The sequence below is a fragment of the Vanellus vanellus genome (assembly GCF_965231255.1).
Source record: "Vanellus vanellus genome assembly, chromosome: 8".
In the NCBI taxonomy this organism is placed as follows: Eukaryota; Metazoa; Chordata; class Aves; order Charadriiformes; family Charadriidae; genus Vanellus; species Vanellus vanellus.
This window is the reverse complement of record NC_138913.1, coordinates 626426-638490: the sequence shown is the minus strand read 5'-3', so window position 1 is coordinate 638490 and position 12065 is coordinate 626426. Positions and strand designations below refer to the sequence as shown.

Sequence of the window (12065 nt, the reverse complement as noted above, 5' to 3'; positions counted from 1 at the left end):
AGACCCAAAGACAGATCTCTGCTGCAAGCGGCTTACGCACAACAGCCCGTTTCTCTGCACTCACAGTGGGAAATGCGAGACACATTTTTTTGTCCTTCCCTAGTCTGCACCCAGCTCACAGCAGCTCCACCGGACCTGTATCATCTACCCTCGTGCTTAACAAGCCAAGATCAACGAGCTTGAATCTGCCCCTCAGATTTATTATTTAATATCCATTTTGCATATGGGTGAAATCAATCGAATGGTCAAACAGGGCTTTTTTAGATAAATGGGTCATTACACCTTCATTTTAACATTACAAAGTAGCATTGTGCAGGACAGGAGAGCAAAAAGCTGCAATTTTAACACCAGGACACCACATGGGTATATGGGTTTCCCGCCGCGCCGAGCAGTGATGGTTGTCAGACCCAACTCCACAAAAGAAAGACGAGTTAATAAGATGATTCAAGGAGAAGAAACCCTTTCAGGGTTACCGAATACACAGAAAGCACCGAGGGCGCAGAGAGCCCCGTACTGAGTATTTCTGGGGGCAGGAAGGGCAGGAGGGTGACTGGGAAGCAGCGTATCCCGCCCAAGGTCTGTCCCCTGGGTGCTGCTGGAGGCAGGCTGGCAGGCTCCGGCTGCCTGGGACCCAAAAACTGCCCAGCTGGGCTTGTGTCCTCGTTCCACTTCAGGAAGCACCAATTTCAGACTAGAACGAGCTCTCCTGGCTAAAGCACCACAAACACCGAGTCATCAACTGGTGTTTGGCAACTGGTTTATAGGAAGGTTGGTGGGTATTGCTGCCTTTAATGACCATCAAGGTTCTTTATTTCCATTTTATTGTTCTGTTCTTCTGTTTCTAAGTGCTCTGTGAACAGTGACCGTGGGGCTTGGTCCAGCCCATGAAAAAAAGCCCCCCAACGGACAAAGCTTCTGGTACATTTAAGGGATGTCAGCAAAGGTTTTCGCATAGCTAACCCCAGTGTACCCATAAACCACCTTGCTCAGATGGAAGAGCAGGAACATGGGAGGCAGCAGGCGGATCGTGAGCAAATATTGTGAGGGTGATAACACAAACGGCTCACGGAAAATCTTAGCCTAGCAACACATCTGTGCATTTATTTGTTTTCTGTCTAATTTGTCTGAAGTGTACAATTAATGAGAAACTAAAACTGTATCCACACTAGAAAACTTTGGTTCATCTATTTCAGAAGAGAAGGCAGGAATTACCTAAAGAGATGATTTCATCACAGAGTCAAAGTGGCCTTTAGCCCATTGTGTCTTAACGGTTGTGATGGGCAACACCTTTATAACAACTGACATTGGCTTTTCTCTCAGCTGGGTGGGCAGAGCCTTGGTTACCCAACGCATTTCTGACATCAGTCCCTAAAGCCTTGGGGAGGGTCAAAGACAGTTCTCTCATGCCGTGACAGCTGCCTTTGTCACTGCTCTGCAGACTCCCTTCTCATCTGATCACCACCGCAACAGAGAATCTCCCTCCCCATCCAAAGACAATGTTAAGTAAGAATCACAGAACGGTTTGGGTGGGAAGGGGCCTCAAAGCCCCCCCAGTGCCACCCCCTGCCCTGGGCAGGGACACCTCCCCCCAGCCCAGGTTGCTCCCAGCCCCGTCCAACCCGGCCTTGAACACCTCCAGGGATGGGGCAGCCACAGCTTCTCGGGGCACCCTGCCCCAGGGGCTCACCGCCCGCACAATTTCTTCACAATATCTCATCTCAATCTCCCCTCTATCAGTGTCAAACCGTTCCCCCTCATCCCACGGCTCCCCTCCCTGACCCAGAGTCCCTCCCCAGCGCTCCTGGAGCCCCTTTGGGCACTGGAAGGGGCTCTGAGGTCTCCCCAGAGCCTCCTCTTCTCCAGGCTGACTCCCCCCACCTCTCCCAGCCTGTCCTCCCAGCAGAGGGGCTCCAGCCCTCTCCTAGGATCCAGAAGTATCCAGACAGTACTCCAGCTGTTTTACAAGGTGTGTAAAACCCTGTAGCTCGGAGCAGGGACAAAACACGGAGTGGGAGGCAGGTGCTGCCGGGGCTGCACCTCCCCACACAGGTGCCAGAGCAGCGGCCACTCGGCCACTGGTGGTCAGGAGACCTGATGGTGAAGAGAAACTGCAGCGCGGGAGCTGCAGCCCCCAACGCCTCGGGAAGCCAACCCGAGGGTCGCCCCCCGCAGCAGAACTGCATTCAGACTTCACCTCAGCCCAGCGGGGTTCCCCGGCACAACAGCACCTCAGCTCCAATGGCAGCCGAATTCTGGCAGGCGCGTGAAGGGGAGGACAAAGCTCCGTGTGTTCCTTCCAGCACACAGAGGTTGTCGGGGGCTCAGACAAGACAAACACAAGATTAATGACTTTGGAAAGTAGGCTTTTTATGCATTTTTTCAATTGCAATTCCAAGAATATCCATCAGTGACTCAAACAAGGTAGTTCACACAGCAAATGAGAACTCTCTATTTAAATTAACCTTCTCGGTTTCTATTTAGGACAGTAGGAAGGCCCAGCTTTTCATCTCTTCAGAATGGTCGAGGAAAAACCTCCTGAGCTGGCCGACGCAATTTATAAAGCAGTTGATCTTAATTTTTACTGAAGTCACAAAATGATGTAACTACTCTGCATATAATTTTGTTTATATAATTTAGTATATAATGCACTGTTCAACTCTGCCATATATTTTGAAAAATATACAAACCTGCTTTAACCACATTGGAGATATTTGATAGACAGCTGTCAATTACTTAACAGTTTAGGACAATATCCGACATTCCTATAACTTCATTTTAAACTACAAAAAGAACATAAATTCATATAAAATACAACAGATTAAACAAACGTTTTTTCTGAGGAAAAATTAGGTATCAACTCAATCTGCCATTGTGTGAAACATGACTATAAAATAAGTTACAATTAGTAATGCCTGCATTGTTGAGCTATGAACTGGTCGAATGAAATCTTAAAAAAACTATACAGTATTATTGCACTCCATGACTGTGCAGTATCTGGAACACGCCAGCACTGAAAGAGGTCTTTCATTAAGTTTTTTTTCAGGAGGCACAACGCGGCTGCGAGAGAAGCATCCAGTCTGTACCAACAGCGAGCTGTCTTCAGTACAGGCCTTCATGGGTCCGAGCCGCGCTGCCTTTGGAAATCACCACTTAATGCCTGGAAACGGAGACACAAGCATTACAGTCGGCAACCTCTCCTGCGCTAAACGAGCGAGCCATCTCCCACACCGCCGGAACAGAGCGCCGAGGCATTGCTGGTACACTACCGAGAACAACAGGCCACGCACGCTTCGCGTTATAAAACCCGAGTTACAAGCACCATCTCTTGGGAGGTGGTGACTCACGACAAGAAAGTTCTCTTAGTATTTCATTCCGGGCAATAGCCTACAAGGATACCATCAGAACGACATTGCATTAGCAGGAATTTAGCTAAGGAGACATTAAAGCAAAAGCCACTAAGTCTCACTATCAGACTCTGCTAACCGGTAGTGTTACTTCCCACATGGATGGAAATACAACTGAAGGCATGGGCGTTGCTGCTTTTCTAAACTCATATCCCATTAAATAAAATTCTACACAAGAGTCGTCTTAGCATGCTTTGTAAGCTTAAAAGTGACATCAATCTACTTTGCAGCAAAGAATACTGCCCGAGACCCTCCAAATCCATACCTACAGGACGCTGGGCTTCAGCAAGCCCATCTGAAAAGTACAGGAAACACCAAACTTTTTAATACTAAGTAATACTTCAAAAATACAAAACAACTTATTTCACAATTAAGATGTCTTTTGCTAAATTACTGGGACAAATCAGACGTAACGGAACAAACAGGACATGCCTGCAGGCATCGGAAGTCAACTGCTGCTCATGTTCCCCGCATGAAGGCTCGGAGGGAACAATTTCTCTGAACTGCTCTCCCCAGCAGGACGCGCAGGAGCGTCACTGGAAGGAGAGATCCATAGGGCTAAAAAGTGGGGTTTGCAGTCTGAGCTCTGAAGCAGTGAGAAACAGCAGAGCGCCCGGGTTACAGAGCATGGATTCCTACCGGGAGTGAGACCTGACAGAGCTCCTGTTTCTCTCAACGTACACCTCCATGCACTACTTTCTTGCTGATGTAAATACAACTTTCCAGAAGCCAAATCACGTTAAACAGAGCTCCAAAGGAAATCTGTGCAGGTGTTTGCACAGAGCCAGTCATTAAATGCTACAGCTGGGGCCCACAGATGGGTTTAAGGTGGTGGGACAGTTGCAAGATGTCAGTTGAGAGAAACGGGAGCGCAGGGTCTGTCCCTTGAGAGCGGGGTGTCTGTCGGCAAGGTAGCGCCAAGAAACCAGTCTCTCAAACCAAAGTGTTCCTGTGCCAAAAACTGCACCACAGCTAATCAGTACTTCACTTAAGTGGTCTCCCAAGGGTCAACTGCCAATTTTTGCACCAAGATAGTCTTTTTGTAGCATATCAATGTTCCTATGAAAAATCATAATAAATGTTTTGAAAGTCACAAGTGATGTAGGAACACAGAATTGGTTTGTCATAAAATATAAAAGTACGGATGCGAACCCTCTTCTAACAGTCAAGGAATATGTGCCAAAGGTTACAACAGCAAAGCACGCAGCTGGGAGCAAAAAAGTTTTCTACTTTCTAGGGTCCTGCAATTCATTTAGGTTCTAAGTTACAGAGAAACCCTTTGCACATAACTATTTCAAGGCACGTAATGCAGTGTGTTTTCTGATCCCTGCATAATACAGGTCACTAACTTAAGGCCTTCCGCACACAGGAACACATTTTTTCTGCCCAAAGGAATGCCAGATTCCAGTTTAAAAACGGGCAGAGCAAACCCCAACCCAAAACCTCCCACCAAAACAGTATCTGTAAAATCATACACGTCAATTCACTGAAAGTCACTAGAGCTGGTTCTCCAGTAAAACACTTCTAAATGAACAAATATACTATTATAATGTTCAATCTGCGACATGTGGTCCTTCACATCCGCGTCAACAGGCAGCTGGTGACTGGAAGAAGACTTACAAGAAGTTTCAGTGCTGATAGATGGGGCTATGATCGATGATGAGGCATTGACTCCATGTGCACATTGAGCTTCATTTCGTTATCGAGAATTTGTACAAGCTGCTGCATGGAAGGCAGGTGGCCAGACTCTAGCTTGGACCACACTGGAACATCTACCACAAAACACAGGGAGGGGAGAAACGCACCATTACATTGACAAAGTCAGAAAACACACAGGGCTAGTTTAACCATAAAATGTAAAAGATCTAAGAAGCTATGCAAGTTGGTACTGTTTTATATTGAGAGAAATGTCCGGGTCAACAATGCTTCAAACCTCTGGTTATACTAAACCCAGTCCAACGAGAGCAAAGAGTCTAATGCTTCCATTTAGAAGTACATCATATGGATTTAGAAGTTCAAAATAGCCATAGACAAAACATCTAAAAATAGATCAGTGACTGGCAGAATAGCATATTGAGTTTTTAAACCATCGCTAAATGTTTGGAACTTGTGGGTCTCATTAGCGTTCATCTCACTTCTACCTAACGTCTAAGGCTGACCCTCAAAAGTTCCGCTTACCAAGATCTGGCATGGAACATTCCACACAAAGTAGCTGCAACCATTCCCCCCCCCCCCCCCCCAATATAAAAGTCAGCACAGTCCATAAACACTTTAGGGTAAACACAACATTCATTTCTGATGTTGACAAATACTTACTCCCTCAAATATCCCTCACTGCTATAGCACTTCATGAACCCACACTGAAAAATACAATTGCTGTCACCTACATTAAACAAAAGCCAGACTGGAACCGCATTGCCCCAGAATCTTACAGATGACCAGATGTAACTGTTCCCCCCAGGGAAGGCTCTGCTGCCAATTCTAATCTGAGATTTAGGACTGGAAGTGCAGCAAGTTCAACTACTTTGGTGCAATACAGTCACTCTTTAAAAGGTTCTGCAGTGTATGACTTGACCTAGAATCCACTATATTGAAATGCATCCTGCACAATCATAAATTGAGATTATAAAGCACAGAGCTAGATTACAGACTTGTACCTAGAGCCTGAAAAATTCTGTAGTCCATCCATCTTTAAAACCATAAAATTATTTGAAGGCTAAAGGTCCACAGACTCTTTAACCTAAAAAAAAAAAAGTATTGCTGTCCGCTGGTACTGAAAATCTGGGAATAGCAATGGATTCAACAGGATTCCAAGGCTAAACCACATTAGAAAACAGGATAGGGAAGGCATCTAATTAACTGGAGAGTACGCTTCCCTAGTTGAACATTTCTTACTTAATGCACATCACAGGCAAAGAAAAAACATAATACAGTTACTCCAAGTGACCGAGCATTCCTCTACATAAGTTTTTACACAGCTATGTTAAAATATATGTAACTGACATCTGTATAAACTGCTTAATAAGACATTTATTGTGATACATAACACCTGAAGCTTCAAAATGGATGTCAATTACCACATACAATCACATTTTGAAACACACGTTTCATAACATCATCCCTCACTCCCCAACACAACAGCTCTCAAAAATCTGTGCGTACACATAAAACGCAATGCGATTCCCTTAAACAGAAAGTTCTCTGCTCACCATTCAATGTTATTTCAAATGCACCTGTTGACATACACTGGTTCTCAATCATGTTGCTCAGGAAGAAGACCATCATACAAGCATAAACCTAGGAGAGAACAGAGAGAGAATCCCTGATCCTTCAGCCGTGTGAGCCACAGCTTATTTCATTCACTCTCACTAAGCACTGGAAGTTTACAGGTGTCTCTGAATTCCCCTCTACAACTTATCAAGTAATCTTCCAATCGCATAGAGATCTTCCTTTCATCCTCTTTTTAAAGAGATCGTGCACGCTGCTTTCCCAAGACAGGTATCAAAATAGTTCTGAAACCACACAAGTCATACTCCTGATTCAAACCAAGTTACATCTTCCCGCTCCTTTCCTCCACAAATCTATGCACATCTCAACAGCCAGTTTGCAGAAGTACGTGGCTGTGATGGCACTTGCAGGATGACAAGGGAACGCAGCCATTCCTGCGTGTTGCCTGTCATTTTCAGAATAACACTTCATTTCAACGAACCAAAGGCCTAGACACAAAGAGCAGAGCAAGTCAAACTGCATTTGTTCACAAGAACTGTCAACCCTCCAGCATTTCTTCAAGCTAATCATCTGGAATTTTCTTTGCATGTTGGTGCCTCAGGATGAAATGATGCGATCTCCAGCAACACAGCATCTCCCTCCATCGCCAACATCTTTATAATTCCCTTTTCACGCACAAGGGCACATTCACACAGGTTACTGCAACACCAAAGAATTTAGCCTGGGAGAGATGTTGTTTACAACAGAGACGCTGTCCTGGTTTCAACTGGGAAGGAGTTAATTTTCTGCCTGGTGATTGCTGTGAAGGGAATGTCAGTAATACCTATCAGTCCCAGCTGTTGGCAAGTGATGTTTACGCTGTTCAAAGACTTTTTTCAGCTTCCCACAGAAGCCCAGACAGAACGATGGCATGGCCAAAGGACTATCCCATACCATAGACCTCAGGCTCAGTATAGAAATGGGGGTCAGCCGAGGGCGGGAATCCGCAATCACTGCTCCAGACAGCGCCAGTTCACTGGGTGGTGAGTTTCCAGCGTCATCATTATTATTACTACTTTTCCCTTTCTGTTATTGTTTCTATTAAACTGTCTTTATCTCAACCCACCAGGTTTTTTTTTTTTCTTTCCTTTCCCTTCCATTTCCCCCCCTCTTCCCCCTCACACTTCCTGTGGGAGGAAAAAGGCAGGGGGGGTGAGCGAGCGGCTGCATGGTTCTAGTTGCCAGCTGGGGTTAAAGCACGACAGACACCGCAGCCAGCCTAGCTCGGTAGTGTACTTGGCCTATTTAATTAAACAGGATACACTACAGCTTCTGTATGTTCAAACTGACTGGTGACAGAGACCCACTGCGCTGGGTAGCTCAGTTTTGAGGATCTGTGCACCAATAAAATATATAAAGGTTAATAAACGTAAATTGCCTTTTTTTTTTAGTAGAATAAATCTGGAACAAGGTCATTATAAATCAGAGTTCAACAACATTAATCTGTTAGCACCGTTAGTACTGACTCACAGGGATATTCATCCCACAAGGCACAGTCTGTCATGCCAGAGTATGTTTGCCAAAAACACCCACAAAATTTCAACTCGATTTTTCTCATCACCATCAAATTGCACGCCTAATCAATTAAAAATCTGACAAAAGCAACAACTGTGAAATAGTTATTAGACAATAGAAAAGGGAAGCTGTAATTTTAACACGAACAATACCAGCTTGAAACGCTACTCTTGAGCCCAAAAAATAAAGAAATCTTTTATCTTCTTTGTCAGTAACGTTAACCTCAGCTGTCCCTCTGCAGCATCATCAGCTTGGAAAGACAGATGCTGAGAATGAAATCTGGGTCTGTTAAAAACACGAAGCACTACTTATGCTACTGTAAGAACGATTATGCTACTGTAAAATTCTCAAGTATATTTAGATATAGAAGCCGAAAGGCCCTGTTAAGGCTGCAGCATATGAAAGTTAAGCCAGTAACAATTGTGAAGTACTCCCAGAGCAATCTCATGAAGTCATTCTAAAACTACTTTTTCAAAATAAAAGAAGGAAGTATGCTGTTTACCTTATTTTCTTGGCCCCACTGCCAGATGCTTGGAGCTTGCATGCCAAAGAAAGCAAATGGATCCTTGCCAACGATTATTAAGCCTATTAATACTAGTTTGAAGACAGACAGGAAGGATGCTATGTGCCTATCAAAAGACAACACATAAAAGTAACTTAGAAGGTTCACAGTTACTGCTTCACCACTATATAGTTATAATTCACCTAATTAGAAGAATTCTGATAGTGTACAAGTGTTTCAGAGGACATAAAAAACTAAGTAAGTTTATCTTGCTGCAAAAAAAAAACCCAAAAGCAGTCCACATTAACAACCACACACATCCTCGGGATACCACTCCTGTGTACCATGCATACAGATAATTTAATATTTTTTTTTCTAAGCAGACATCAAATAGAAATTTGCTTTTAACCAATACATGTCTAAACTGGATAATACATTTGGTTTCTTAAAGAAGGTGTTCCATCTTATAGAGACATGTTTAATTGACATACACAACTTCCTCGTAAAGCATTTTCCCAGCAGATGCAGAAATCCCTACAGTTCCTTGTAAGAATTAAACCTATAGTCAGAGAGCAAATTTACACTGAGGTATTCAATCTTGTAGCATTCTTATCATTGTAATTATTACAGTAATTAGGTCAAGAAGTGGTTCAAAAGCCACCACAGTAACTACGGCATCGCTCTCTGGCGTGCACACAATGGTTTAAATAATAGGAATAACACTATTTTTGTTTTGTCTTTTTCCAAATTTCTTCGGGCTTTCGCCCCCAGACGAAGATCATCCTGGCAGTCTCTCCAATGAGGTTAGCTCTCCCTGATTTAGATGTTAAAAACAAGCTCTTCCCTCCTCTGCAATCTCAACCTATTACAGGAATTTCTCACTGAGTGCATAAGCTGATCAACAAATATGAATTTATGCACAGATACCTCATGAAGGAAAGCTGCAAAAATTTGCTGTGAAAAAAGTGGATTACGTAATTTACTTTAGGTTGGAACACAACAGGTCTCATCATAGATACCCAGATAGCAATATTTGTATGGAAAACTAAGGTGCCTATCTGCAAGTGAAAACATAACCGAGCTTGTATGTAACCGTAACAGGAAAGAAAAAAAACCACCTAAGTTTCCATTTTCAGTATTATTTAAGTGTAAGTGCACACGTTCACCACTCACCATGCTGAACATACATATTGGAAAAAAGACAATTAGTGCTGCTAGTCGTTTGCTTACCTATATATAGGTTGAGGAAGGTAGTTTTCCCCTTCAATTCGGATGTCTGGGTACCGCTGGCTAATAACCCGCATGTACTCCTCAAACACCCGCCTGTAGCCTCAGGAGACACTAAACAGACAGGGATTGTCACCGAAACTGGAGTGCTGTATGTTAAAGTCACGGAATCACGGAATTTTCAGAGTTGGAAGGGACCTCTAGAGATCATCTAGACCAACTCCCCTGCTAAAGCAGGATTGCCCAGAGCACAGTCACTGCTAAACTGGCAACACCAGTACTCACATCGCTCATAACCAATTTAGTATAAAGTAAAACTACAGTTCTTCATGCCAAAGATGAAAACTGATTCACAGCTAAGTTACACATCAAAAATCCTGACAGCTGGCCAGGCACTTGGTTTTACACAAACTTGTTTTCACTTACTAGCATAGACACAATGCTTTGGTACAGCCCACTGACCAAGGAATCGCTTGTTTCCCCCATAAAGAGCTATTAAGTTAGAAAGTCAGCGTAAGTAATGCCTTGCTCCCTGTCCAAAAAAAAAAAAAAAAAAACCACGCAAAAGTTTCACACGATACTGTTTTAATTCCTCGCTAGTTAAATTTAACTCCTTCTGGGACTGCCCACAGACAGGTAACATGGCTCCCAGTTATTGCTGTGTAAGGATGACCAGATTAACTACAAAAGAGTTAAATATTACAGAGCTGTACTTTGGCTCGCATTTCTACCAGCTGTCTCTGTAATAACTGAAATAAAAATTATCTGGTCTCAGTTTACTGCTAAAGAAACCAAAGTACTTCCTACAGAGCACGCCTTTTGCGGTGCTTCACAGATGCCCAAGACACCACCCGGGCCAGACTCTGCTCCAGGGTCTGCAGCGAAGATTCCGGTTCCCCTCCGCCCCACCGAGGAGCCCCGCTGCAGTGGTCTGTCCGTCCGGGTGAGCTCGGGTGGCGGCTGCTGCTCTGCCCGTCCTCACAGCACCTCAGAAACACAGCGACGGGCACTGGAGGTGGCTTTTTCCCCCGCAAGGCAGCTGCATGTGCTAGAACCACCTCACCCCTGCCTGCTCCTGCTGGGTTTGCTCTGGGCAGCTGACACCATATTTTTCTTAGAATCATATGAAGGTGCCTGATGGCCCCGACTGCTAGCAATGCCGAGTCACTGAGAACGTAACCACCTCACCCGAGTCTTTGCTAAAACAGCAACTCCTCCTAAAGGTAATCAATGCCACGTCTGCTATTAAAAGGGCCTGAAAAGCGCGGTTTCTATCGCGGGCGGCCATTTTTCCAGAGCCATCTTCTCCAGCGCTGTCCGGTGAGCACCCCAGGCCCGAGCGCGGTCCGGGGGGCCCCGGGGGCGAGGGTCGCCGTCGCCGGGGCCCTCGGGACGCTGCTCCCGCTTGCCTCCCTCCCTCCCTCCCTCTTCCCGGCGCCACCGCAGCTCACCGGGCCCGCGCAGCCGGGCAGGGCCCAGCCGGGCTCGGGCGGCCCGCGGCGCCTCGGCATCTCGCCCGGGCGCTCCCCGGCGGAGAGACGAGCGAGCGCAGCCCGCCCGGCCCGGCCCGGCCCGGCCGCCGGGTCCCGCCGCCGCAGCGCTGAAGGGAGGACGGGGAGGGAAGGGGGAGGGAGGGGGAAGGAGGCGTAGGCCCGGCCGGCGCCGCCATCTTGCCGGGCGCCCTCACCAGATCTGGAACTTGAGCAGCGGCCCGGTGGCGTAGGCCATGCGCAGCTTCTTGGCCGGCAGGCCGCCCGGTTCCGCCGCGCCGCCGCCCGGCCCCGCCGCCAGCGCCAGCCCCAGCGCCAGCAGCAGCAGCAGCAGCCGCCGCCGCCCCGCCGAGCCCATCTCGCCGCCGCCGCCGCCGCAGCAAGGTCACGCGCGCGCCGCCCCGCTCCGCGCAGGCGCGGGCGGCCACGTGACCCCGGCAGGCCCCGCCCCTCGCCCGCTCCGCGGAATCCCCGTTTTGGTAAAAATTTAGCGTCGGAAAAAAAAAAAAAAAAAAAACCCAAAAAAAAACCCCACCAAAAAAAACAACTTCTGGTTTTCAGCATCTATCTCCACCTCTCCGCCGCGAGTGGAGGGGCGGGGAAAAAAGCGGGAGAAAGGAAAATAATAAAAATCCAAGCAAAAACCCTGGAAGTCAATTG

General features: G+C 46.3%; 1 protein-coding gene across 1 annotated transcript; it reads right to left on the bottom strand.

Annotated features, from left to right (window-relative positions):
• Nucleotides 1–2346: 2346 nt before the first annotated feature.
• Nucleotides 2347–11788, bottom strand: SELENOT (selenoprotein T). Its single transcript, XM_082487389.1, has 6 exons — nucleotides 11603–11788; nucleotides 9919–10029; nucleotides 8689–8815; nucleotides 6614–6701; nucleotides 5025–5176; nucleotides 2347–3157 (listed from the first exon to the last, which is right to left on the bottom strand). Exons 1-5 carry the CDS (start codon nucleotides 11761–11763, stop codon nucleotides 5052–5054), a joined length of 612 nt encoding a protein of 203 aa, XP_082343515.1. The 5' UTR covers nucleotides 11764–11788; the 3' UTR covers nucleotides 2347–3157; nucleotides 5025–5051.
• Nucleotides 11789–12065: the final 277 nt, after the last annotated feature.